Below are 27938 nucleotides of genomic sequence, written 5' to 3'. Positions count from 1 at the left end.
AAATGTTTTAAATGTCAGCTGACTTTGACAGGACATGATTTGAGCTTTTAAATACCTTATCATTGGAGCTAGGTCTCAGCATAATCACTTTCATTTTCTTTTTTTAACAGATTATCCACTGGATTATAATACCGGAGAGGATAAATCCTCAAAAAATCTTCTTGGTTCTGCTACAAGTGAGTATTTTGAATTTTCTACTCAGTCTACTAAAGTGTTTCTCAACTTTTTGGTTTTCTCAACTATTTGATTTTCTACTCAAGTCTACTAAAGTGTTTCTCAACTTTTTGGTCCTGACATACGTGGACATTTTGTCATGGTATAGTTTAGGAACTTCTCCAAATGTTGAACTTTGAGTTGAAATAAAAGATACCAAAGATACTGTCTTTTGAAAAGTATTTCTATAGAAATGCGATAGGAAGAATAGATGAAAAGAGAGGGAGAGAAACAAATGTAAGCATAATGAAGGTGTTTCTTCTACTCTAGGCACTCACATTTGGGGCAAATTTCTTATTATGGAGAGAGATCTATGGCTTTTCTTGGGGAAAGAATTATTAAAATGGTCGTATACCAGTTGGTCTATGGATATGGTTAGTTTGTCATTTAGTTACAAAATATGCTCCTACCCTGATAATAACGAATACCAATAAGAATACTAGCAATAATATACTACTTGAAAACTAAGAAACAATGAATAACATACTAGTGGTTTAGTTTGTTGTTATTCCAAAATAGAATCCCAACCTTATGGTAGACTCACTAAGGAGACTACTAGAAAGACCATTATCTGACTGGCACTTTATGTTTCACTGTTGGATTCTGTGTAGGTATATTTTAATGTTGTTTTTGGTTATTTCCGAAAATGTGGAATTAACTAGAGGTAGTTTTCTTTTTATTTGAAAACTTTAAATTGAATTTAATAAAAACAAATCTTAATAAAATAGAAGACTAGCTGCTTGTGCTTGTCACTTTTTGCTCTTAGTGAATTGAATTGCTTGAATTCCAATGTCAGTGTGAATGTTGACTTTATAACTTTTTTAGGTACTGAACAAGTAGTGTAAATACTTAGGTTGATATTTTGTGTAGCCACAGTATATGGTGTTAAAATTACCTCTTTCATCTTTCCTTTAGCCTCTTCCTTTCCTTTCCTTTTTCCTTTTCTTCTTCCTTTCCTTTCCTTTTTCTACAGGTATTTTTGACATATTTAAAGAGTGTTAAAAATACCTGTAGAAGGAAAGTACTTTTGATTACAAAGTAATATTCAATTTTTTTACATATCAGTTCAGTATATTTTGTTTTACTTTATTGCTAGGCGTCTGACTTTCTAGATATTAGTGATTACTTTTAAATAAGTTTCCTAGCTATCTAGTTATTGATATAAAAATAAGTCTTATTTACTGCTATGTGATGTAACTCTTTAGGAGTGAAAGAAATACCTGTCTGGATATTAATGTTTTTGTTTTTCTTAATTTGTATTATATATGTTACACAGTAGTCCTTATTCTGCCATTTATGTAGCTCAGTAATGTTGAATGAGCTCTGAGGAAGCATCATTATTTTATGGGGTCAGAAAATAGCCCCAGACTAACAGATCTCTATCTTCTGGTAGTTACCGGAAAAGAGAGGGCACTTTAGGGAAATAATGTCTTACTGTGGTTTTGGATAAAGGGAAACTGTTGACATTCTGGATTTTCTTGCTGTATCTTTCTATGTGATTAACTGCTAGATGCCATTAAAACCTAACCATAGGCCAGGCTAGTGGCTCACGCCTGTAATCCCAGCACTTAGGGAGGCTGAGATGAGCAGATACCTGAGGTCGGGAGTTCGAGACCAGCCTGGCCAACATGGCAAAATCCCATCTCGACTAAAAATACAAAAATAAGCTGGACGTGGTGGTCTGCACCTGCAATCCCAGCTACTCGGGAGGCTGAGGCAGGAGAATCACTTGAACCTGGAAGGCAGAGGCTGCAGTGAGCTGAGATCGTGCCACTGCACTCCAGCCTGGGGGACAGAGCGAGACTCCATCTCGAAACAAACAAAAAAACAAAAAAACCTTAACATATATCAAGGGAAGACATTTATCTGTTTGTATTCGTGTCTTTGATCAGTATGTCAATTAATTTGACATAGAATCTTGTTTAGATACTTCTGTTTGGATCTTTCTTCTTGAAGGTGTATAACTTACTTTTCTTTTTATAGATCTCTGGGAGGGCAAGATTATTTTCCAGTGTTCTAGGTATTGAAAGAATTTATATAGTGAGATAAGATGGGTGGGAGGGTGTTAGCTGAGTCTCTAAAATGAGATTTAAAATGATCTCTACCTCCTGAAGTTTTAGAACAAGAGAGGCAATAAGAGCTGAGTGATAAGACTTTATTGTCATAAAACTTTATAGACATTGCCTAACACTGCTGCCTTCTGTATCTGTGTCCTCTACTCTTATCTGAAGAGTTTGGGACTGACTTAGCTATAGCTTCAAAGATGGTATAACTTGAAGAAATAATAAAGTGGAATCAGAACTTCAGAAGAACTGGTCTTTGGCACAAGAACATCTGAGTTTGACTATAATCATCACTGCTTTCTAAATTAGCTTGAAATTAGCCCATTTTGAAACTAGTTTTTTTTTTATTTTATTGTTTTTAATGTGTACATAGTATCCACAAGCTTGAATTCTGTCTTTAATCTTAATAGAAACTCCTTTTCTTTTTGTTATCAAGGAGTTAGTAGTTATAGGAAATATGTCACTGGAATACTTTGCCTCTGATGAGAGTTGGATGTCAAAGAGCATGCACACTGCGTAAACATTCTTGATATTATATAATTTACTTAAGTGCTAAAAAAGGAGAAAGTGTTATCTTAGAGCAGCCTTCTTGGCTTTGTGTGTATGCCTGTCTGATTCTTTTTACATTCTTGAACTAAAACATTTAAATCCTTTACATCAACAAGAATTCTCCATATCACTCTGATTTTCTTGTTCTTTGTCATGTGAATTTGCCAGACCTCTATCTACTTTGATAATTGGTGCAAGTCTGCCTTTGCTCTTAAATATGTGGTTTTAGTTTTTGTTAAAATCACCCTATCTGCCAAAGGGAGATAGGTGCATGTGTGTGTTTAAGAGAAAATGTAATTTTTACTTTCTAAGTCAAAGTATTTTTTGTGGGAAAAAAATAGGTTCTAGGAGGACCATTTTTCTAGAAAATGTGGGCTTGCTTCAGGGTTAGTACACATAGGAGGAAGTCTTTTTTGTTGGTTTATCTTAGTTGTATCATATAAACTCTTAAGCTTCAGCAGCCTGGGCAAATGTTTGTTTTCTTTACCAAAAAGAGCCATTGGAGCACTGGATACTGAGTAAATAATATGGAGATGTTTGGTCTCTAGAACCAATTATTAGGGGCATTTTATTCCTAAAGGAATGAAGCAGGATGAATAAGTTGCCCAGTTCAAAAACTTAAAAGTTGATTAATCCAGGAAAAATTAGGGATTTTTATCTCTAGTTTGGCAGTTATATTCAAAGATGTTATTTTAGTCTGTTCTGAAGGTTTTTTAATGACCAGATTATCATGGTGTATACAAGCTATCATGTTTGGATACAAATTGAAAATAGAATACTCACAATTCTGCTTTTTCTCAAAAGACAAAAAAGACATGTTAGGCAATGTTCTGTAAACATGGAATAATTATTTTAGGTTAAATGGGCTGAGAAAGTAGAAATTTGCTGAATTTTGCTTTTGTTACCAAGTTTCCTGAAATGATGATAATAAATACTATTTTAAAAGGGTGGATAGAAGGATCTTCTTTATTGTAGGTGCTGGTGTTAAAATTTAGGTTCAAAAATAATACTCCAAAGCTACTTTCTTTACACAGATGAACACATTATCTTCTTGAATTCTTTAATCGTAAATGTCAAAAAATTTGAAATCTCAGATAAGACCTCACTTTGAAACACAAGAAAGGATATAGACTGTTGATTGCACAATTTGAGTTTTGTGAAGCAGTCAGTTTTGACTTATAGGTGTCAGGATAGGTGGAGGAATCATATCTAATATTGCAGTATTGATCGGCATTATAATGGGTGTATAATGAAATAACAGTTTTCATTCCAAACTTTATCTTGGTTTATGAGGGAATACAGAGTTTCCATTTTTGTTGTTATCTCATACTGTAGCATTTCTTTAGCTTAAGTAAGAATCAATGCCACTTCTGTTTATCACTTTGCCAGATCAAAGGGCAATATTAAAAATGTTATTTAAACATTTAAAAATGACAAATATTGAGCCTTTGTGTGTTATACTAATGATTAGAAACAAAGTACCACTACTTTGTTGACTTTCAGAGTCTGATAATTTTGTGAAGATCAACATTATACCTGATTCCTAGCTAGCACCTTTAAAACAGTTTAAAATCTGCTACTACTTTCTCCCATCCTAAAGCATGTATTTACAGCATGAGCTCTAGGCAGCAGCCTTTGGTTAACTCACAACCTTCCTGACGTAGTAGATTTTTCTCTCTTAGATTCCTTTTCTACTTTTCACATCTCTGGTTTTCATTGAAAATGTCATGAATACTCAGTGGATCGCTTTTAGGAAAGGAGATTAAGACAAAAATAATGTATAATGATTTGTATGTTGCCCCTGCCAGGTCTTAGTATTTTAATAGTACAAGTACCTTATACCAAAGAATTAACTGCCAGTGGAATTTCAAAGGTTAGACTGGGAATGAAAGTTAATTTCACTTGAAATTACATCACATTGCCAGAAGGAAGGCCTTGTATTCCCAGTACTAATTTTTTATGAAGTTCTGATCTTTTGTTATGCTCATGTATAAATATATCTATGTAGATATTAAAGTTTGTACCACTTTTTTTTCATCTAAATATCCTCCTTCAAAAGAGAAGTAGGGTTAGAAGATATGCAAATTGCTTTTATAACACTTTATGACCTTGATTTTTAGTTAATCTACCCCTTACCTGTCCCCACCGAATTAACTAAAGAATTTAAATTATTTAAATTTCAATTTATGATTTAAAAAGATTGCAGTTTTGGTGAATTTGTTTTTTAAAGTCATCAAAGAGATCTGATTCTAGGCAATATCAATTTAGAATTTAACCATATTACCATAGATATGATTCATTGAAAATATTTTCTGCCTTTTTTTTTTTTAGATAATCTCCCTGTTTTGTTTTTACCTGTGATAATCACAAAATGTAGGAAAAGCTTTTGCTTTTTTACACATTTTTGTTTTTATTTTAAACTATAGAGCCTTTTTAAAGAAAAACAGGTTTTTCTGTAAAACAAGAATTTTGGTCATCACATTTTTTTCCCTGTCCCAGTACAGGATGTATGTTGAGTTATACTTGAATTTATAATATGCTGAAGACTGTGTTTCGGTAAAGTGTCTAGGGAAGCTTTACAAGAAAAGTATACTTAAGGCCAGGCATGGTGGCTTACACCTGTAATCCTAGCACTTAGGGAAGCTGAGGTGGGCAGATTGCCTGAGCTTAGGAGTTTGAGACCAGCCCGGGAAACCTCGTCTCTACTAAAATACAAAAAATTAGCCGGACATGGTGGCATGCACCTACAGTCCCAGCTACTTGGGAGACTAAGGCAGGAGAACTGCTTGAACCTAGGAGGCAGAGGTTGTAGTGATCTGAGGTTACGCCACTGCACTCCAGCCTGGGTGACGGAGTGAGACTCCGTCTCCAAATAATAATAATAATACAATTATATTTAAATTAAAAATTCCTTTTGAACATAAAAATTTAGATACATGCTTTACACTTTTGCCTAAACTTTATTTGTGTCCTATGCTGGACTTTAGTTGTGAGGTGAATACAAAAGTAACCAGTCAAAAAATGCAAACTATCATTCTAAATGATTTTTTGACTATCTGATTTTAATTTATATTAGAATATTTAGGTATTTGGTACTTTTTCTGATTGAATTTTGTTTTAGATGCCATTCTAAATATGGTGAATATTGCTGCTAATATTCTGGGAGCAAAAACTGAAGACCTGACAGAAGGTACCTAATTATTTTATGGGTCTTTTAAATAGCTGGTACTCCAGGGGTCCTTATAGTTAGGAAAATCAAGTAATGAGTTAAGAAAATTTAATTTTTTACATTTAGAAATATAGAAATATTTCAGAGGAACTTACCAATCTTTATGATTCATTGTTTATTTGAATTTCACAAGTTCTTAAAAGACGATGTTGTCTATAAAAAATTGATGAATTGGCTTTTTGACTTCTCCTCGCTCTAAAATTAATAGTAATGATTTTATTCCTTATCTCTTTACTGAGATTTTGATGTCTTAATAATACTTCAAGAATGTGATTTTATGTGTAAATAGCTACTTGATTTAGAAAGCCATATTTTCCTTAGAGAATGGCAAATAAGAATATTATTAGCAAGAAGAAAGTCTTGCCTTTTTGTTTTTTTAAAAAATGCTTAGATCCAATGAACACTTAAAATGACTGATTTATTTCCTCACATTCTCTTCAGCAACTCTCAGTATCTAGAAGGCATGTTAACCACGTAAAGTTACACAACATTCATAGTCATCTGACTTGCTTTAATTATCTGAGAAATTGAGAAACCATATGTATTAATTGTTGTGATCATATGTGATCATTTCTTTCTAAAAACTTTGATTTTTTTTTTTTTAAGAAGTCTGAAGTAGCAAACCTATTTGGCTTTTTTCTTCTCTTCCAAGAAATTAAAGTTCTATTTGTTTTAGTAAAATATTTTCATGGTACAGCTTTTAAAATTGAACTCAACATTGGGCATCTTTCTTAAAATAGGAAATAAAAGTATATCTGAGAATGCCACTGCAACAGCTGCACCTAAAATGCCTGAGTCAACTCCTGTTTCAACTCCTGTTCCATCTCCTGAGTAAGTTATAATGTGATATTAAATAGAATTTTATTACAATGGAGAGCTAAGTATATTAGTATAAAAAAAGGAACTCGTGATTTGTGTATGAAGTGATTACCTGTAGAGACTCAGGTAGGATAGACACTCTACAGCCACTTAGAAAATCTTTGAGTTGCTTCTTCCCGTCAGTGTATATGCATACTGGGAACATACTTCATTCCAGATCAAACTTTTTTTGGGGTATTATATATTACTTTCATTATTCACAACCAGTGACTCTTTGCCATATTGCAAATAATTGACATTACTCTGCAGGTGTAGGCCTGAGGACAAATTTTAAAGACCCCCCTTTTTTAAGTTCAAGTTTGAAAGCATTGATCTGTGGTATCTCTAGAAATCTACCAAAATACCTAGAACAGTGGTTCACGAATAATGAGTATGCCACACAGCAATTTCTTAACTGTTCCATTTCTCTGAATCATGTAGGCTTTTCCCCAGGTTGCAGTGGAGACACTTTGGGCAGGGATATATCTGAAGAGATAACAGATATAATAAATACTCATTTTTTTCTTTTCTGCCAGAGATGGTTACTTTTGTTGGTACCTCTGCTTCTTATCTGTAATAAACAATAAGCTTATAATGATTTGGATAATTGGGTAGTTATTGTATACTTAATTTATGTATATTTCATTAGATACACTCCCTACAAAACTTTGGAAGTCCTTTGTGTTAGAGCAACTCTGCTTAAGATCATAAGATATTTGAATATGTACCACTTCGTTCCAAATAGTATGTAATGACACCTTCAGTGGGTATGCTTTGAAATACAATTCCTGAGAACTATACTAATTCAAAAATGAGATTTTGATGCTTTGAAAGGCATGGTGAGAAAATTATATTATCCCGTATTAATCCTGAAAGTTACTGGAGAGATTTATTGGGTGATTAGAGAGAAAATATAGCATATGTGTTACTGATTCCTAAAAGGACCTAAGAAATCTATTGGGGATAGAGACATTCTTGGTGTTTCTAATTATATGGACTGTGATTGCTGTTCCAGATTTTGTAACTAGGTTTCTTCAGTTAACAATACACAGTATGTCGTATTTTTCAAAACTAAACTAATTTGGTTTTATAGATATATATACACATATACACTTTCATACACATACTTACATATGTGCACAAGTCGATAGGAATATTTGTTGAAAGCTGTAGTCACAGGCTAATGTAGCTGTTTTTATTTTTCCATATTAGTTTTTAATAGATATTTTTGCATAATTTTTTATTCGGTATTTCATGTTCATCTTAAATTCTTTTTAATGCTTTTGAAGCAATCTTTTGAAGAAAACAGCAAAAATGAAGGAATCCGTGATAGAATGTCATTGTTAAAGTTATGGAAAGCTGACTTTTTTTTTTTCCTAGGTTTTAGTAAGTTTTGCCATGTGAATTTGAGAAAAAAATTTTAAAGTATATTTCTAATTATGCTGTGTATAGATGGTATATAACATCTATATTCAGTATTTTTTACCAAATTCAATTTAATTTTTCTCTCTCCCCTTCTTCAGACATTACTTTTTTCTACTGTTATAAATTATTTGGTAGAAAAGCTATATATTACCTGAATATATAAGAAATACTATTAGAGACTAAATACGTATGACTATAAATATATTTTTGTTTAACGAAGTGTAGTCCATTATGTTTAAATTTGGTCCATTTACTATTTTACTAACAAACTGAAAGTCTACCTTATAGATACTGTCCATTTTATTACTTCTGTCTTTTCTATTGTGACATTAGTCTTTATTTAAAGACATTTCCTGGCACTCTTAGTAATGGGAAAATGTATGTTTGAGTGTAATTCTTTTTGGTATTTAAATTACTGTATGTTTTTGTATTGGACCTTTTATGTATAAGGCTACACCCAGAAATTAACCATCTTTATCTTAGAAGGAACCACAAGCATTATAGTTTATAACACTGTTCTATAAACGTCATCCTTCCACTCTCCTGTGGAGTGTGCCTCATACATACTCCACAGCCTCAAAATGGAATAAAAAATTAATAGTGGCACCATTAGTTTAGTAGCAGCACTATTAGCTTATCATAAGCCATAATTGTTATTAAAATGGTTAACTATTTGGCTTTTAATAATAAAAGATTAGCCTATATGATAGCAAAATTATTTTAGGAAAGGAGATATGTTTCTTATCCTTAAAGCAGAGAATCCTATGTGCAGAGGGGGTGTGTGTGTGTATGTGTTAATGCTGCATTGGAATTTCTCAAATCATTCTTTTGAGACATGTAGCTGCCTTTTGAAATAGGGTGTTTAAGTACAAAGTACACTCATAAGCATTGAGAAGCCTAGCTTCTAGTTCTAGCTGTGGACCTTATTTAAGCTAGCTTATTAAGCTAGCTCTTAGTTGGATTAATTTCTGATATACAAAGGATAGTGAGGCTTGTAAAGATTCAGCATATATTTATGAGAGAAAAGGTACACTATACATTCAGTGAATGGAAGTATTCACTTAAAACGATTCTTAAACAGATTAAAAGAAAGCAAGTTTGATATGGTAAATATGCTGGTTTGAGCCATCTGGCTAGTCACTTTATAAGTAGTAATTCTTTTATTTCTGAGCAACATTTGTTTTTATAATGAAAATGTTTTTAAAGTGAAAATTTCACCCAAAAATAACGAGTTTCTTTTCTATTTCCAGCCTTCCTTTTATCTTATGTATGAATACATTTATTTTTCTTAAACATATTTTAACTTTAGACTTCTAAGTAAGTGATTTATAATTACGATATATGTATTTCTAGGTATGTAACTACTGAAGTACACACACATGACATGGAGCCGTCAAGACCAGATACTCCAAAAGAGAGTCCCATTGTACAGTTAGTTCAAGAGGAGGAAGAGGAGGCAAGTCCATCTACAGTGACCCTTCTGGGCAGCGGTGAACAGGAAGATGAATCATCCCCCTGGTTTGAATCAGAGACACAAATATTTTGCAGTGAACTGACCACAATTTGTTGTATTTCTAGTTTTTCAGAATACATATATAAATGGTGTTCAGTTGGAGTTGCACTTTATCGGCAGCGCAGCAGAACTGCTTTGAGTAAAGAAAAAGATTATCTTGTATCAGCTGAACCACCCTTACTACTTCCTGCAGAATCAGTAGATGTTTCAGTACTGCAACCACTGAGTGGAGAATTGGAAAATAAGAATATAGAAAGGGAAGCTGAAGCTGTTGTTCTTGGTGATTTAAGTAGTAGTATGCACCAAGATGACTTGGTGAATCACACTGTAGATGCAGTTGAACTTGAACCGAGCCATTCTCAAACTTTTTCTCAGTCTTTTCTCTTAGATATTACCCCAGAAATCAATCTCTTGCCTAAAATTGAAGTATCTGAGTCTGTTAAATATGAGGCAGGACATATACCATCACAAGTGATTTCCCAAGAGAGTTCTGTTGAGATTGATAGTGAAACAGAACAAAAGTCTGAGAGCTTTAGTTCTGTAGAGAAACCATCGATTGCCTATGAAACAAATAAAGTTAATGAGGTAACAGATACTATTGTAAAACAAGATGTGAACTCTATGCAAATTTTCACAAAGCTGTCTGAAACAATAGTGCCACCAATAAATACAGCTGTACCTGACAGTGAAGATGGGGAAGTCAAAATGAATATAGCTGATACAGCAAAGCAAACTTTGACTTCTGTTGTGGATTCTTCTTTATTACCTGAAATAAAAGAAGAAGAACAGTCTCCAGAAGATGCCCTTTTGAGAGGGTTACAGAGGACAGCTACAGATTTTTATGCTGAATTGCAAAATTCAACAGATCTAGGATATGCTAATGGAAATCTTGTACATGGATCAAACCAAAAGGAATCAGTATTTATGAGACTTAATAATCGTATTAAAGCCTTAGAAGTTAACATGTCTCTCAGTGGTCGCTATCTGGAGGAGCTTAGCCAAAGGTAAGCTTTATTATGAATTAGCACAGTCAGCTTCACACAATGGGTTATGTAGCGTAGAGTATGACCTGTGATTACAGAAGGAGAGGATTTAATTATCTCATGTTATAATAGAGATAAGCACAATTTTAGCTAGAGAGAACTAAAGCTGTTTGAATGCTGATCAGTGACTTAATGAATTGATTTTTTGTTTTTAATTTTAAAAGTACTTACCAGTGACAACACACTTTTATTACTAGGCTGGCAACAAGTTTGAATTACCTGTACTTACTTTCACCTTTTTTCTGTTGTTTAACTTTAGCCACTTTTTCTGCTTGATTCCCAGAGGGCTCATGGAAAAAATGATAGTACAGTATATAGATTTTTAAGGCTTTTGGTGGAATTTGACCAGATATCGTTTAAGAGTTTGGTTAAGTGTAGACAGGGATGGACTGAACTAGATGATCAGGCACAAATGCAATTTGCCCTCTTTTAAACAGGTCTCAGTATCTTAGTTCTAGTTGTAGTAATTTCTCCTTTTAAGTTCCAGAGGCAGTGCCAAATCATTAAGACACCAGGCATGGCTTTGTAAACCGATTTACTCTTTTTTTATCCTTCGTATGTCCATTGTCTGTCCTTAGGGCTTCTCTGCCAACATTTTGCAATCATCTAGGCACAAGTGTCCAGAGTTCCTGAAACACCACCTTTTCTCACACCTCTTAAATTGAAATGCCACTAATAAGCTGTCACTAAGGCAGTTTTACATCTGAAATAGGAATTTTTTCTAATTCATACATGGAATTAAGTGGCTATTCGTGTTTGTGTGTGTTCATGTGTGACATGCCCACTTAGCTACCCCATACCTGCTCTTACTTTTCCCTACCTCCATCTGCATCCCAAGGGAACCATAGAAATTACTAAATTTTACATAGCAAGAGCTACAAAGAATTGTATTGCATAGGTCTGAATAAGAGTTACTTTAAGAAAATTAGATTTGTCTTATATATTGAAATCAGAAGTGTGTTTCCATTACTAAGTGGAATAAATAAGAAATTAAAGCTAATTTAAACCAATTCTTACTCCATAGGTACCGAAAACAAATGGAAGAAATGCAAAAGGCTTTCAATAAAACAATTGTAAAACTTCAAAATACTTCAAGAATAGCAGAGGAACAGGTTGGTCTTCACCCTTATTTACTTTTTACATAAATTTCCACTGAATTCTGTGGGATCTCACTGGTAAAAGGTTAAGTATTGTGGTTTCACTTTTTTCCCCTGCTAGCTGGTGATTAAGCCTGTTATATTAGTATGATGTCATGTTTGGAAAGTTACATAGCTATTAGCATCATTATTTTCTCTAGAGCAAGTTTTCTTGAGCATTATTCATAGTATATTGTGTGTATGTGTTAAGTAGAAATGCAGTGAACTTTCCTGAAACTTTGTAAAACTAAAATTGTGTGTGTGTTTTAATGTAGATAATCTTACTGACTGCAAGTAAGAACAACTTTGTTTCTTCTTTTTGATCCTCGTACTTTTTTATTTATTTTCCTCTATCACTTGGCTAGAGCTATATAGTGATACAGTAGGACTGTAATTATGACCATAACCCTATCTTGTTGATTTTAAGGGAGCTATTTCAATATTGCACCTCTAGCGTGATATGTGTGTTATCACATAATAAAGAAATTTTATACTTTTCTAAAAGGTTATTTGGGACTAGGGGATGGTGAAGTAAGGAGGCCTCATACTGCAGAGAGTTTTGTTAGGTCCATCTTACTCTCCCATTCATGGCATATTATAATTGTTGTTCCTTTCTTGTTGATTTGTTTTCCTGTTATTGAGATTTGAGAGGTTTTTTTTGTTTTGTTTTTTGTTTTGTTTTGTTTTTTACATATTTTGAATATAAGTCCTTATTGGAGATATACTATGCAAATATTTTCTCCTAATCCATTACTTGTTTTCTTACTGTCTTTACAGTGGTGTTTGAAGAGCAAAAGTTTTTGATTTGTTGAAGTCTGATATATCAGTTTTCTCTTTGTTCTGTGAAATCTTTGCCAAACACAAAGTTGCAAAGATTTATTTTCCTTTGTTTTTCCTAGAAGTTTAATAGCTTTAGCTTTATGTTAGGCCTGTGATTCATTTTAAGTTAACTTTTATGTGTTACAAGTTATGGATCAAAGTTCTTTTTGGAAAGTCAGGATCAGAAGAGCAAGGCATATGGATATCCATTTGTTCTAGAATCGTTTGTTGGGATGACTCTCCTTTCTCCACAGAATTTCCTTTGTGCATTTGATAAAAATAAGTTAACCATATCTATGTGGGTCTATTTCTGGGCTTTTGTTCTATTGATCTGTTTGTCTTTAAGGTAACAACATAATGTTATGTTTGCTGTAGCTTTATATTAACGTTTTAAGACAGGTAATGTTAAGTCCTCCAATTTTATTCTTTTACAAGACTGTTTTGGCTGTAGTAGTGTTTTGCATTTCTATATGGGTTTTAGGTTTAGCTTGTCAGTCTCTACCAAAAAAAAGTTGAATCTTGATTTGGATTGTGTTGATGAATTTATAGATTAATTTGCATAATTGTCATCCTAATATTAAGCTGCTGACTCATGAACACAGTGTTTTATTTAGCTGTTAATTAATTTTAATATGACTGCCCCCTCCTCTGTATTTTCTCTTTGCTAATATGTAACATCTGTGTCTTGTGTCTCAAAGACGTATGTAAGTACTTTTCAGTCATGTCGTATATTAATAGTATTGAAAGTTAATCCTGATTAGATGTGTTAACCAATTTATTAACTTTAATGGCTTGTCCTTTAAATGTTTATAACTGTCTTGAATTTCTCAGAGTCAAATGTAAGTCAGGATTCAAAAGAAACTATTTAAAATATCACATTTAGCATTTTGGTAAGATGAAGTAGGATAGAAAGTACCATAGTGGATCACAGTAAGGGAAGTAAGTGAAATCTTTTGTTGCAGTTTTATACACTTACCCTCTCCACACACAGGTGCACAGCTGAGACTTAAAACTTTTTTGAATCAAAATATGAAAAACAGGTCTAGAATAATAAATGGTTATGTAGGTATTTCATATAGGGTCCTAAAAGAGTTTTAGATTTTCTCGATTTCTTCCTGCCCTTGTTTCTTCCTCCCTAACTTTATTAATAAGTTCAGATTTTCAGTTTAAGTCTCCCCAATATAGGGTCATAAATATGAATGTGATATATAATTCCTTAAAGTATGCATACAAAATATATTATAAATAAGACATATTTGTTGATTATAAAAGTTTCTAAAATTCAGTGCTGCCTAAGAAAAAAGGAAAGATGATTTCTTTCATTGGTGATATTTTAGCATTGATTAGATGAACAACCATAGGTATTTCACCTTATGTACCAGCCTAAGTTCCAACATAATATGCTATGAAAGAAATGTTTAAGACTTGGTTTTGAGCCTACCTTATAACCAAAACCATACTTCAGAAAATTTTCAATTTGTCTTTTTACCACCTGCTTTGTTTTAAAAACACTAAGGGACTTTTAAAATATTTCTGGTTATATGCTAATTTATCTATATGGAACCTATGTTAATTTGAAAGTAATTTATCAACTTCTGTTATGCAGTATTTCACATTGTAGCAGCGAGTGACAAAAAATAATAATAATAATTTTTGTTGGGGAGGGTTAGACAGAGTCCCACATTCTTGAAGTGTTTTGTTTATTTCTAAAATTTCTGTTCAAAGTTTACAATACTTATTGAGATTCCTGTTAATACATTTGTTTTGGAATAACGGTTTTTTAAGATTGTTTTACTTCAATTTATGACGTTAATAGTTTGTAGTTTATATTCAAAGAAAAATAATTTGTTTTAAATCATAGGATCAGCGGCAGACTGAAGCCATCCAGTTGCTACAGGCACAGCTGAGCAACATGACACAACTTGTTTCAAATTTATCAACAACAGTAGCAGAATTGAAACGGGAGGTAATTGTTACTGCTGGTATTGTGAGACCCAATGCATGTGTAGAGGTTGTCATAAAGGCAGGCTTGCTAACAAGAACATGGAACCTAAAACTTTGACCAAACAAAATTGTCATTTAGAGTGAACTTTTTCAAAAACCAGAATGTGGCATTTTTAAGTTTTGGAAATAAATGAATTATCATAGTTTTTTGTAAAATATGGCTTTCATAATTTAGGCCATACCTATGATATAGGTATAAAACTTCTAGCAGGCCTTTTGTAAACATTGATAGTAGTAACACATACTTCATTTTCCACTAAAAAAGACTTATAAAGTTGCTTAACAAAGTAAAAATTTCATTGATTTAAAAAGTATTTATTGAGCATCTAGTATATGTGAAGTGTGAGCTGTACAGTCCTAGGTTGTGGCATATGGTAGTGAATAGTCCCTGGCCTCACAGGGTTTATGTCCTGGGGAAGGGATAGAATACACATAGTAAATAAATATATGATAATTTCTCCTAGTGATACATACTGTGAAGAAAATTAAATGTGTTTGTGTAGTGTGGTGGCGGTAAGGGATGCTGCTTAGTTAGAGTGATCTTGGAAGACTTATCTGAGGAGGTGGTATTAGAACTAAGTGCTCAAGAGGAGTTAGCAACCACACATTGCCTGGAATGATAACAAACCGGTTTCTAGCAGAACAAGGGCAAAGGACTGGAGAGTAGAAACAGCGTGATGTATTTGAGGGGAGAAAGAAAGTTAGTATGGCTGGAGCAGTGAGTGAGAGAAGTGAAGCTGAGAAATGGGTTCAGGATATTGGCAGAAGCCTGGTCATGTAGGACTTTGTAGACAATTTAGAGTCTGAATTTTCTTTGAATAATTGTATCATTGGAAAGTATTAAGAAGTGGTACGGGTCATGTCATTAATGCCTAGCACTTTGAGAAACTCTCTACTTGTTGCTGTGTGGAGAATTACCTGTTGGGGAACAGCAGGAGCAGAAGCAGATAGGAAACCAATTAAGAGGTAATTGCAGGCCAGGCACAATGGCATATTCCTGGAATCCCACCACTTTGGGAGGCCAAGGCAGTCAGATCACTCGAGATCAGGAGTTGGAGACCAGCCTGGCCAACATGATGAAAGCCCATCTCTACCAAAAAATACAAGAAAATTAGCCGGGTGTGGTGGCATGTGCCTGTAATCCCAGCTACTTGGGAGGCTGAGGCAGTAGAGTCACTTGAACCTGGAAGGCAGAGGTTGCAGTAAGTGAAGGTCTCTGGGCAACAGAGCAAGATTCTGTCTCAAAAAAAGAAAGAAAGAAAGAAAGAAAAAACAGGTGATTGAGTAGCCTGGATGAAGTGATGTTGACTAGGATTTTAAAAGTGGAGAATAGTGTAAACTTATTGAATTCAGAATAATTTTAAGTTGTAGAAGAATACGCCTTGAGGAATTAAGGTTGATCTCCAAATTTTGAGTGTAAATAACTAGGTGGTTGCTAGTTCGTTTTTTATAAGATAGAAAGACTGGGTGAAAGCCCAATTATTTTTTCTCCCTGAGGAGAGGATAGTGTAAACGGAAAGACAGATGTGACAAAATGTTAACAATTGAACAATTGATGAGATAGATTAAAGCATAAATATGTTTCTTGTTTTATTTCTAAAACTTTTCCATAGGTTTCACTCCTATGGGAAGAATTGGAATGCTGGAAAGAATTTTTTTTTCAATGTCATAGTTTATTTTCAAAGAACATGCCCTGCATTTCTGGTCTTTGAAGCACATTAAAAAATATATATTTAAAATGATTTCTCCTTTGAATTTTAGATACCCTTATATTTTTCCTAATATGATTTCCTATGATTATGATTTCATCCTCTTCTCATCTCAGGTTTCAGATCGTCAAAGCTATCTTGTCATATCTTTGGTTCTTTGTGTTATTTTGGGACTGATGCTTTGTATGCAGCGTTGTCGAAATACTTCTCAATTTGATGGAGATTACATTTCAAAACTTCCTAAAAGTAATCAGTATCCAAGCCCTAAAAGGTAATGTCAGCATTATATTTCACAATTTTATTTTTTTACTATTTTCTATATATTTTTGAGAAATTTTAAGCAAATAAAGGGAGATTGAGGTAATTCCTTTCCCTATATGATTATCATGAAACCAAAATGTTAAAAACATCATTGGATAGTGAGATCTTCTTGTGCCTAATATGGCTGTGTAGACTGTAATAAAGAAAACACTAATAGTAAATGCATGAAACCCTTGAAATACTTGGTTGAGAAAGTTGCTCAAATGTGGAATTCAAAGGAGAAAGAGAATACATATTTTAATACAGTACCTTTTCTAAAAGGTGTTTAGAAAATTTAGAGATCTCTATAGACAGACATCTTTAAATTTTTTTTTTTACCTGCATTAGCAGTAACTGGAGTATTAGAGTTAGTCTTGCATGGTAAGCACAGTTCTCAATAACCTCTGTTTAGCCTCAACAGAAGAGTAAATTATATGTACTTTGCTTGTTGCAACCAATATGTATTTTTCTTAACATGTTAGGTGTTTCTCTTCCTATGATGATATGAATTTGAAAAGAAGAACTTCATTCCCACTCATCAGATCCAAGTCTCTACAGTTAACTGGCAAAGAAGGTAGATTTTTGTGGATATATAATATGTATATATAAACATGAAACTAGCTTCTGGCATAAAGATAACGTCAGTGTTGTATTCATAACCATCTGCAATAAAAGATGGATATCAGTAGCGTTTGTCTTTGTACTGTGTCAAAGCCACTTTATCATTTTCACATTTTTTATCTATCTTCCTAAAAGCCCAGAGGGTAGGGAGGGGGGCTTAGTTTAATTAGTACTTGGTAGCTTTGTTTGCACATGCTCCTGTTTAGAAGTATTTCTTTTTAGAAAGGGATGTTTGAGAAAGTTCAACAGATATGGAAAACCTGAATGTGCTCCCATAGCATCCTGTGCTTTTCTGCCTCCTCTTCTTATACAGGTAGGACCCCTTTTGTCTCTAGTTTAGGACTGTGAGGCACTTTATGAACAAAAATCTGGACTGTCTCTCTTTTTTTTTTTTTGCCCCAGAACCTATAATTAGGTTCCGTTGTCTAACACTAAATACTTACATTTAAGTGAATGGACGTGTACTGAGGGGATATTTTCCTGTTTCAGTGTCTTGTAATTAATGCTTATTAAGAGAATTAGAAATTTGTTTTCATACTAATATTAAAATAAATTAATTACATGTTTAATTTGGAGTGCTTTCTTAATAATCATGGGTTGTTTCCCCTTTCTTTAGGATTTAGTAACTGAGTACCATGTTTCAGTTGATTAAATTATTCAAGTAATCATTCCTGGGCTAAGTTTATTATTATCACAAAGCTTTACAGACTTAACCCATTACATGTATGTTAAGTAAGACTAGCAAATATCTTCTTCCTCCTTGTTTTTTTCTTTTTCTTTTGTTGATATGTCTTTTTATAAGTGAAAATTTTAATTTAAGTATTACATACAAGAAAATATTACATATGTAAAACTTAATGAATTTTCAAAAACTGAATACAGTTGTGTAAACAACATCTAAATTAGGAAGTAGAACAATTAGTACCTCAAAAACTTTTTTGTGTTCTTTTAGTCACTGCCAATCCTTTCCCAGAGAAGCCACTTTTTGAGTCTGACTATTGTGAGATTCACCATGCCATTGACTATAGTCATTTGTTTATTTTTGTTCCTTATAGTATTCCATTATATACATATATTATACATTATTCATTTACATTTATATTATTTTCATTTTGAGGTTGTTACCTATTTTTTGGTAAACACATACGTGCATTTCTGTTGGGTATATACTATAAGTGGGATTGGTGGATCATAGGGTATGTGTGTATTCAGCTTTAGCAAATACTGTCACACAGTTTTCCAGACTGTTACGTGAATTTGTTCTTCTATCAGCTGCATATGAGACTTACAGTTACTCCACATTCTAAACATTTCTTATTTGAGGTATATTCACGCAATTAGGAAATACATTAGATTTTTACTTCTCAGCATTTCTAATCTTAAGTGAAATCACGACTATCTCATTTCTTTTCTCTTTATCCAGTTTTTTAGGGCCAAATAGAGTAGCTATTTGTACCTGATAATAGAATTACTTCTATTTTAAACAACAATGTCATGTTGGTTTATCTTTACAAGTAAAGAAAGTTGAGTAGAGTAGGTAGGAGACTGACTTTAGTTCTGATTCTACCAATAGTTAATTCATTTCTTCTATTGTTTGATAAGTTCTCTTCTTTTTTTTGAGACAGAGTCTTGCTCTGTCACCCAAGCTGGGATGCAGTGGCACAATCTCTGTTCACTGTAACCTCTGCCTCCCAGGTTCAAATGATTCTCCTGCCTTGGCCTCCCAAGTAGCTGGGATTGCAGGCATGTGCCACCATCCCTGGCTAATTTGTGTATTCTTTGTAGACATGGGTTTCACCATGTTGGCCAGGCTGGTTTCGAACTCTTTGACCTCATGATCTGCCCGCCTTGGCCTCTCAAAGTGCCGGGATTACTGGCATGAGCTACATGCCTGGCAATAAGTTCTCTTCTTACGGCACTTATCATAGTATGCTTTGATTTTACCTATTTTTACTTGCCTTATTTTCACTTCTAAGCTCTGTGGGAGAGACCGTGTCTTTTTTTATTGTGATAAAAAACAGAATTTATAATTTTAAGTTTTTAAGTGCACAGTTCATTAATATTAAGTATATTTATATTGTTGTTAGATCTTCGGAATGTTTTCATCTTGCAAATCTAAACTCTGTCCACTAACCAATTCCCCTTTTCTCCCTCCCTCAGTCCCTGGCAACCATTATTCTATTTTCTGTTTCTGTGAATTTAACTGCTTCAGATACCCCATACAAGTGGGCTCATACAGTATTTGTCTTTGTGTGATTGGTTTCACTCAATATAATGTCCTCAAGGTTCATCTATATTATAGCATGTGACAGAATTTTTTTCCTCTTAAAGAGTGAATAATAGTCAATCCACTGTGTTTATATGCCACATTTTCTTTATCCATTCATCTGTAAGTAGACATTTGGATTGCTTCCCCTCTTGGCCATTGTGTGAGTAGTGCTGTTCAGGGGTATACAAATATCTCTTTGAAACCTTGCTTTCTGTTCTTTTAGCTATATACTTGGAAGTGGGATTGCTAGATCGTCTGGTAGTTCATATTTTAATTTTTACCAGATCTCCGTAGTGTTTTCCATAGTGACAGCACCATTTTACAACCTCACCAACAACTCATAAGCGTTCCAGTTTTTAACAGTAGGTAATCCTAATGGGTGTGAGGTGATGTCTCATGGTTTTGATTTGCATTGCTCTGATGATCAGTGATGTCCAGCATATTTTCAGTATGCTTATTGGCCATTCGTATATATTCTTTAGAGAAATATGTTTCCAGGTCCTTTGCCCATTTTTTTAGTTGGATCATTTGATTTTTTTGTTGTTGAGTTCAGGGAATTCTTTATAACTCCTGTTCTGGATTATAACCCCATTAGATAATATGATTTATGAATATTTTCCTTCATCCTTTAGGTTGCTTTTTTAACTGCTTTGTGTTCTTCATGTACAGTTTTTAAGTTCAATGAAGCCCCATTTGTCTATTGTGTTATTGTTGCCTGCACTTTTGGGTCATATCTAGGAAATCATTGTCAAGTTCAAGGTCATGATGGTTTTCCCCTATGTTTTATTCTAGGGCTTTTATAGATTTAGGTCTTTAATCTATTTTGTGTTAATTTTTGTATATAGTGTAAGATAAGGGCCCCGTTTCATTCTTTTGAATGTGAATATTCCATTTTCTAAGTACCATTTGTTGAAGAGACTGTCCTTTTCCCATTGAGTGGTCTTGGCACCCTTCTTAAAAATGATTCGACCATGTACATGAGGGCTTACCTCTGGGTTCTTTATTTTGTTACGTTGGTGTATTTGTCTGTGTTTATGCCAGTACTCTACTACTTTGATTACTGTAGCTTTGCAATGTGTGTTGAATTTTGGAAGTGTGAATTATCTAACTTCGTTCTTTCTAAAATTATTTTCCTCATTTAGATCTCTTGAGATTTTATGTGAATTTTAGGATGAACAATCTGTATAAGCAATGTTGTTTTACTGGTTCACTTGCAGATTATTTTGGATTTTCAGTGAATACAGGTATAAATACTGAGAAAAAAGACAGTTTTGTTTCTTCCTTTGCAGTCCTCATAGCTTTTATTTCCTTTCCTTTGCTTTCTTAACTGTCTTGGCTTGCATTTTCAGCAGTGTTAAATAGAAGTAATCAACAAGTATCTTTGTCTTATTCCCAAAAGGAAAACTTGCATTGTTTTACTGCTAAAATTATATTTGTCATAGTTGTTTTGTGAATTTTTTATTATGTATTTTGTCATTATGTGTTACCGATTGTCATAGGTATTTTATAGATTTTTAATATTAGATTTTATTTTCATTTTTATGTCATGAACATGAATTATATTGATTTTCTAATGTTAAAATTTAATTGCATTTTTAGTATCACTTGGTCATGATATATATGTCTGTGGATTCTGTACTGCATGTATTATTTCTATATAATTTGTTAGATAATTATGTAGGAATTTTGCACCTATATGAATAATATTTTCTCATGTTGAGTTTTGATATGTAAGGCTTATAAAAATTAGATGGACAGGGTTATCCAGTTTTTTGTCTTTTTTTTTTTCCCTTCCTTGCCTTCATTAAGATTTTTTGTTGGGGAGGAAGTAAATATGCCCTTTTACTGCCATTAAGTTGGAAGTTGTGTATTGGTTCTGTTCTTTTACTAGTTACCCTAGCAGTCACAAGTATTAATGCCTGCCAAAGTCTCAAATTCATCAATACTTGTATCTTCTCCTGAACAATACAGAGATCTTAAAACTCTTATTTTTCCCCAGCCATATTTATATGTTACTGTTCTTGTATATTTTAATTCTATTTTTCTGTTTAGTTCAACTAGGTATTATTTCTTTTTATACTTAATATTCATTAAATTTACCCACATGTTTACTAATTTCTTTATTCTTCAGAGCTTTCATTTGCCGTTAGTTAAAACTGAAATACTAATCTCCTCTTTTTTTTCTTTATCATTTTGAGATTTGTGAGGCTCTTTGGAGCTCTGGATTGGTACGTTTCTTTTATTGGTACTAAGAAATTCTCAACCATTATTTTTTCCTCCCAAATATTCTCTATGCCCCAGCCTCTTTTAGATTCTTCTATTTAATTAAATGTACTACTTCTCCTTGTATCTTCCCTGTCTTGTAAACTATTCTGTCATTTTGACTTTTTGAGGTGTATTTTGGATGATACCTTCTGATATGCTTCCAGGCCAGCAGTCTTGCTGTTCTTAAATTTATTCGTTAAGTTTTCAGTTTCAGTTATTTTTTTCATTTTGAGGAATTCTTTTTGTATTTTTAAAAAATCCAGATCTGTTTTTTTCTTGTTTCATGTTTTCTGAAGATATTTTCAAGCTTATTTTTTAGACATATTAAGCATAATTGTCTTTACAGTTTGTGTTTGATAATTCTAATATCTTAAATTTTTGTGAATCTGTTCATTGTCTTTGTAAGGTGTGTTGTCTTTGTGTGCTACTTTTTCCTCTTTGAAAAATTATCTGTAGGGAGAATTTGAGGCCTAGAATATAGGTTCTTACTTGTGAGGGAATTTGTGTGTCCGTTACATTCTTGTAATGCCTTACATTCATGACTTGAGGTTTGTTGGGCCACCAGGTGATGAGAATTTGAACTGCAAGTTCATGCATGGCTTCATTCTTTCCCCGAGGTTATAGTTAGTCCTTTGGAAGCTCAGCTTATTGTACGCAGGGAGGTGGTATCTTATTATACTAAATTTTGGGTGGGCCCTAGGACCTGATTCCTGATCAGGCCCTTATGGTACCCTCAGAACCAAAGTTCATATATTCTTGTGTTGGCAAATGTTCTCAGGGCAAAAATGACTTTGGTTTTCCACTTAACTATCCAGGTTCCCACTTTCTTTCAGTTTTAGCCTAGGGATTACTTTCTTGGTAGCTCTTCAATGCTTTTAGTGATTAAAAAAACAAAACAAAACACATCATTACTTACTTGCTTTTATTGGAGAGGTTGACTATTTCTAGAAATAGACATCATTCTGTTTCTAGAAATAGACATCATTTAAAAAAATAAATTAAGATTAGTAATCTGATAGAAATGACTAGAGGAATGATTTGATATTTTCATATATTTGATGACTTTCTAATAAATCTCTGGAATATAATGTAAAAATTATAATTGGTTGAATTGTGGTATTAACAAATTTCCCAAACATGAAGCCTTTATAGTGAATTTGCTATGAATAAGCTTTTGTCTATGTCAGACCTTAAATTGTTTACTTTTAGTGGATTGAATAGGACTAAAGTTTCTTAGCCTCTCTTTTATGTGTGTTTATTTTTTCAGTGTGGAGGTAGGGTAGGGAAATATCTGGAATCTGCTTAGAGTAATGACATCTTAGGAACTTTGGGCTAAAAGTAATCTAATTTACTCACTATGCCAGAAATGTTCATTATTGCTTAGCAATATATACTGCATGTTCTATCTGTTTTTAGATTTTGGATTTTATAGTTTTGATCATAGTAATAAACAGAAAAATATGTTGGATCTCTTTTTATGTTTACTTCTCTAACTGACTTCCATACCTGGTCACAACTACTTGTTGCACATTGTTAATCCACCTTTGCGACAGTTTAGAGGCAGTCTTTTAGGGAAATATTCAAGTGATCTGCAGGTTTGGTGTTAGCTTACCCAAGAATGTTACTTTTCTCATCAGGTAACAGAGTGGGACTGGGCCCCATAAAAGATCTTTATTGTGTTGGTTGATAACCAGCTACTGGTTAAAAACTTAAGGAAGTATAGTTATTTGAAGACTACCAGTCAAGTACAGGAATTGCATCATCTTTCACCTTGCTTTTTTTTGCTTACTAATTAAAATTTATAAATATATAGTTAACCTGATATTAATTCATTGGTTCTGTTACTAGAGGATAATAACTAAGGAATGATTTTTCTTTTTTAGTGTTTAATCATAGCAAATCCAGTTTACCTTTTACATGCTTTTTTTTTATTTACAGTAGACCCAAATGATTTGTACATTGTAGAACCCCTCAAGTTTTCTCCAGAAAAGAAGGTAATGGTTTCTTTCTTTTTAAGTTTATTGCCATGTTTTGTGATAATAACTGAAGAGGTTGAAAGGTTTAAGGTACTTACCTTTACATAGTCCTTAACTGAATCTTTATTTTATATCATGATAATGGTGTAAATAAATATTTACAGAGGTCAGCAAGCTGTGACCCACAGGCCATATGTAGTCTATTTGATATGGGCCATGAGCCAAGATAGGTTTTCTCATCTTTAAAGAACGATGAAATAAAACAGAACAACATGTACGAGAAAAAATACGTGACCTGCAAAGCCTAAAATATTTACTATCTGACCATTTATAAAAAATATTTGTTGATCCTTGGATGATTGTCATTGTTTGTTACCTAATGTATGCCAAGCACAGAGCATGCACCATTCCTGTAATCCTCACCACAACCTGAAGATGATGTTATCCTCATTTTTTTTTTTAAATGAGAAAACAGAAATTGGGAGTGTACTTTTTTTTGGCTTCAAAGTCTTTGCTTTTTCATTTTGCCTTTCAAATTAAGTTAAACTAATTTTAATTAGTAGTATTTACATCTAGGTGAAAAAAAGAACTTGGGCTTTGTAGGCAAATAGCCTAAGATTCAATCTCACTCTGGCTGCTTAATACATCATACCTTAGGCAAGGAACCAAACCTCTGAACATTGCTTTTCTCATTTAAGAATCAAGGATGACTGACACAAGAACAGAAAACCAAACACCGCATATTGTCACTCATAGGCGGATGTTGAACAGTGAGAACATGTGGACTCAGGGAGAGGAGCATCACACACTGGGGCAGTTGAGGGGTGCTAGGGGAGGGACAGCGGGGGTGGGAAGGGATAACATGGGGAGAAATGCTGGATATAGTCAAAGGGGGAATAGAGGCAGCAAACCACCTGGTTATGTCTGCACCTATGCAACAACCCCTGTATGACCTGCACATGTACCCCAGAACCTAAAGTAAAATAAAAAAAAAGAATCAAGGATGAAATACTCACCTTTCAGGGTTAATAACTGCCGTAATACACGAAAGCAACCTGTATGATGATATGGCACATAGTAGGTATTCAGATATTAGTATCACTCCCTAAACCTATATTCTTAGGTAGCAGGTAAGCAATTTAAGGAGTCTGATTCAGTAATATTTACCAAATGGGAAGGTGATGGTAGTATCTATGTAGAACGTTAACTGTGTGTATGTTCTGTGCTGTTTATAATACTGTTTTACTTTTCACCAGGAGGTGGCACTTTTCTCTGTTAGCTCAGCTCTCTAGATGTTTGATAAGGTTACTATGGGAAATATTATTACTAACTTTTCTTTTACTTGTGTTATAGAAGAAGCGCTGCAAGTACAAAATTGAAAAAATTGAGACCATAAAGCCTGCGGAACCGTTGCACCCCATAGCCAACGGAGACATTAAAGGAAGGAAGCCCTTTACGAACCAGAGAGATTTTTCTAATATGGGAGAAGTTTATCAGTCTTCTTATAAAGGTCCTCCATCTGAAGGAAGCTCAGAAACTTCATCACAGTCAGAAGAGTCCTATTTTTGTGGCATTTCAGCTTGCACAAGTCTGTGCAATGGACAGTCTCAAAAGACAAAAACTGAGAAGAGGGCTTTAAAACGAAGGCGATCTAAAGTCCAAGACCAAGGAAAATTGATAAAAACTCTAATACAGACTAAGTCAGGATCATTGCCGAGCCTGCATGATATAATCAAAGGAAACAAAGAGATCACCGTGGGAACATTTGGTGTTACAGCAGTCTCGGGACATATCTAAAATTAATTGAACTTTTCATACTGAAGACTTTTTTTGTTCTTGTTCTTTGAAGAACAGTCTGTGATATTTGAAGGGTTTTGAGGAGGGAGAAAATATTAATTGGAAAGGTATTCAGAAATTATGGTTTCTGCCTTTTTAAAAAGTAGATGGGATTGTGTCAGTCTTGGTTAATGAGCTACAGTTTTACAAAGCTGATCACTTCCTATAAGAACAATGGTAGACATTTTATAAACATGTTTTTTCACAAGATTCATTACTGAGACAAAAGTAATTTGGTAGCCCAGTTCCTTAGTTGGGATAGGAATGAAAGCCTAAACCTCTTCCTTTAGCTTTGTTCCTATTTCTTGCACCTTCCCATATTTATGTGCCTTTTGTCTATTTATAATGCCACTGGAAGAGGCAGGAGAACTTTTTCTGTTATTTGATTTCTTTTATAACTTTGTTAGGTTTTTGAAGCTGCAAACACTACAAGGCTTTGAGGGGATCTGTACCTGAAGCTCAGCAGTGTGGATCAGACAGTGTAAAGATCCTAAAGACTTGCCAACTAGATCTTTGTTTAGCAAACTCACTGGAAATGAACACTCAATGGAATTTTAAAGTCTGTTATTTTAGGTAAATGGTGATGCTGTTGTTAGACTGGATTACTTTTTACTTAGTTACTAACTCAATGAGAAAACCCTACAGGATCGTTTTTTTGCAAACAACTGATATATGCAAACAAATTTTTGACAAATTCACCTTTTAAACACACTTAACCATTTGTGAAGATTTTCTTTAGCTTACGTTTTAAACATTCACAATAAACACTAATCCTCCAAACTTTCACTATTTTTATTACTGCAAATATAAAATTTGAAGGTTTGACCAATTAGTACAAGTCTCATACGATGTAATCACTGCCTATGTACATAAGCACAGATCCAGTTAGTGAGTTTGTCAAGCTTTGTCTAATTGGCTAAGTCTAAGGGATTATTATTCCTTGATGTTTGTTTCATATTGGCTACAAATGTGCAGAGGTATACATATGTGATGTCGATGTCTGTCTTTTTTTTTTTTTGTCTTTAAAAAATAATTGGCAGCAACTGTATTTGAATAAAATGATTTCTTAGTGTGATTGTACAGTAATGAATGAAAGTGGAACATGCTCTTTTTGAAAGGGAGAGAATTGACCATTTTGTGTTGTCATGTTTAAGTTATTAAGCACTTTTAGTAATAACTTTTTAAACTTGTCTAATACCTTTCTTGGGTATTGTTTGTAATGTGACTTATTTAAAGCCTTTTTTGTTTGTTTAAGTTGCTGCTTTAGGTTAACAGCGTGTTTTAGATGATTTACATTTCTTTCCTGTCTGCACAATTAGCCATTCAGAGCAAGAGGGCCTGATTTTATAGAAGTCCCTTGAAAAGAGGTCCAGTTGAGAGCAGAGGTAGAGTGAGAAATTATGTGATCTGTGTGATGTGGAAAGAGAATTTTCAATATGTAACTACGGAGCTGTAGTGCCATTAGAAACTGTGAATTTCCAAATAAATCTGAACACTTGTCTTTATTAATTATTGGCCCTTCTGTCTTTTAAAAGAGATCTCACAAATTATTAATATTTGAACAGAGATTTGAATTTTTGCCACTTTTAAAGCTAAATATGGCAGTATTCCATTCACTACTGATTGCATTTCAGCCAACTACAAAATGATTATACTTTCACATAAACATTTTGCTCCCTATACTATCAAAATTTCACTTTAACTTTTTCATATCTAAATACAGCATAACATTTTGCAACTTGAGGTTTATTTTTTCCTCTTTCACATTATAACTACATGAGAAAAAAAAACAAGAAGTGAAAATTGTATTCGATTTCTGCCTATTAAGAAGCAAAAACTTTATAGTTATTGATCTGATGGGCTTTTAATGTTCCCTGATGACCAACTTCATTTTATTTCTTCTAATGTTAAGTAAAGCATTAAAACAGTATGAAATAAGAAGAAACTGGGGGATTGTTAAGAAAGAGGATGCAAAGTAAAACAATTCTTTTAGTTGGATTTTTTTAAAACATTAAAGTTGTGGCTCACGCCTATAATCCTAGCACTTTGGGAAGCCAAGGTCAGCGGATCATTTGAGGTCAGGAGTTCGAGACCAGTCTGACCAACATGG

At 33.5% G+C, this 27938-nt stretch overlaps 1 protein-coding gene across 8 annotated transcripts in view; it reads left to right on the top strand.

Annotated features, from left to right (window-relative positions):
- SUCO (SUN domain containing ossification factor) overlaps nt 1–27337 on the top strand; it is a 76009-nt gene extending 48672 nt beyond the window's left edge. For 6 of the 8 annotated variants that reach the window (XM_010336117.3, XM_003925359.4, XM_010336122.3 and 3 more), the window contains 10 exons: nt 111–176; nt 5947–6015; nt 6795–6885; nt 9691–10854; nt 11918–12005; nt 14710–14814; nt 16678–16832; nt 17344–17435; nt 23955–24010; nt 25346–27337. In XM_010336117.3, coding sequence (XP_010334419.3) covers nt 111–176; nt 5947–6015; nt 6795–6885; nt 9691–10854; nt 11918–12005; nt 14710–14814; nt 16678–16832; nt 17344–17435; nt 23955–24010; nt 25346–25789 — 2330 coding nt within the window. In that variant the 3' untranslated portion in view covers nt 25790–27337. Of the gene's footprint in view, nt 1–110; nt 177–5946; nt 6016–6794; nt 6886–9690; nt 10855–11917; nt 12006–14709; nt 14815–16677; nt 16833–17343; nt 17436–17704; nt 17796–23954; nt 24011–25345 lie in introns of those variants that run through there. The other 2 variants (XR_012515149.1, XM_010336124.3) reach the window with 2 other exon arrangements.
- Nucleotides 27338–27938: the final 601 nt, after the last annotated feature.

The sequence above is a fragment of the Saimiri boliviensis genome, chromosome 19 (assembly GCF_048565385.1).
Source record: "Saimiri boliviensis isolate mSaiBol1 chromosome 19, mSaiBol1.pri, whole genome shotgun sequence".
NCBI classification, from domain to species: domain Eukaryota; kingdom Metazoa; phylum Chordata; class Mammalia; order Primates; family Cebidae; genus Saimiri; species Saimiri boliviensis.
This window is presented reverse-complemented; position numbering and strand designations above follow the sequence as displayed.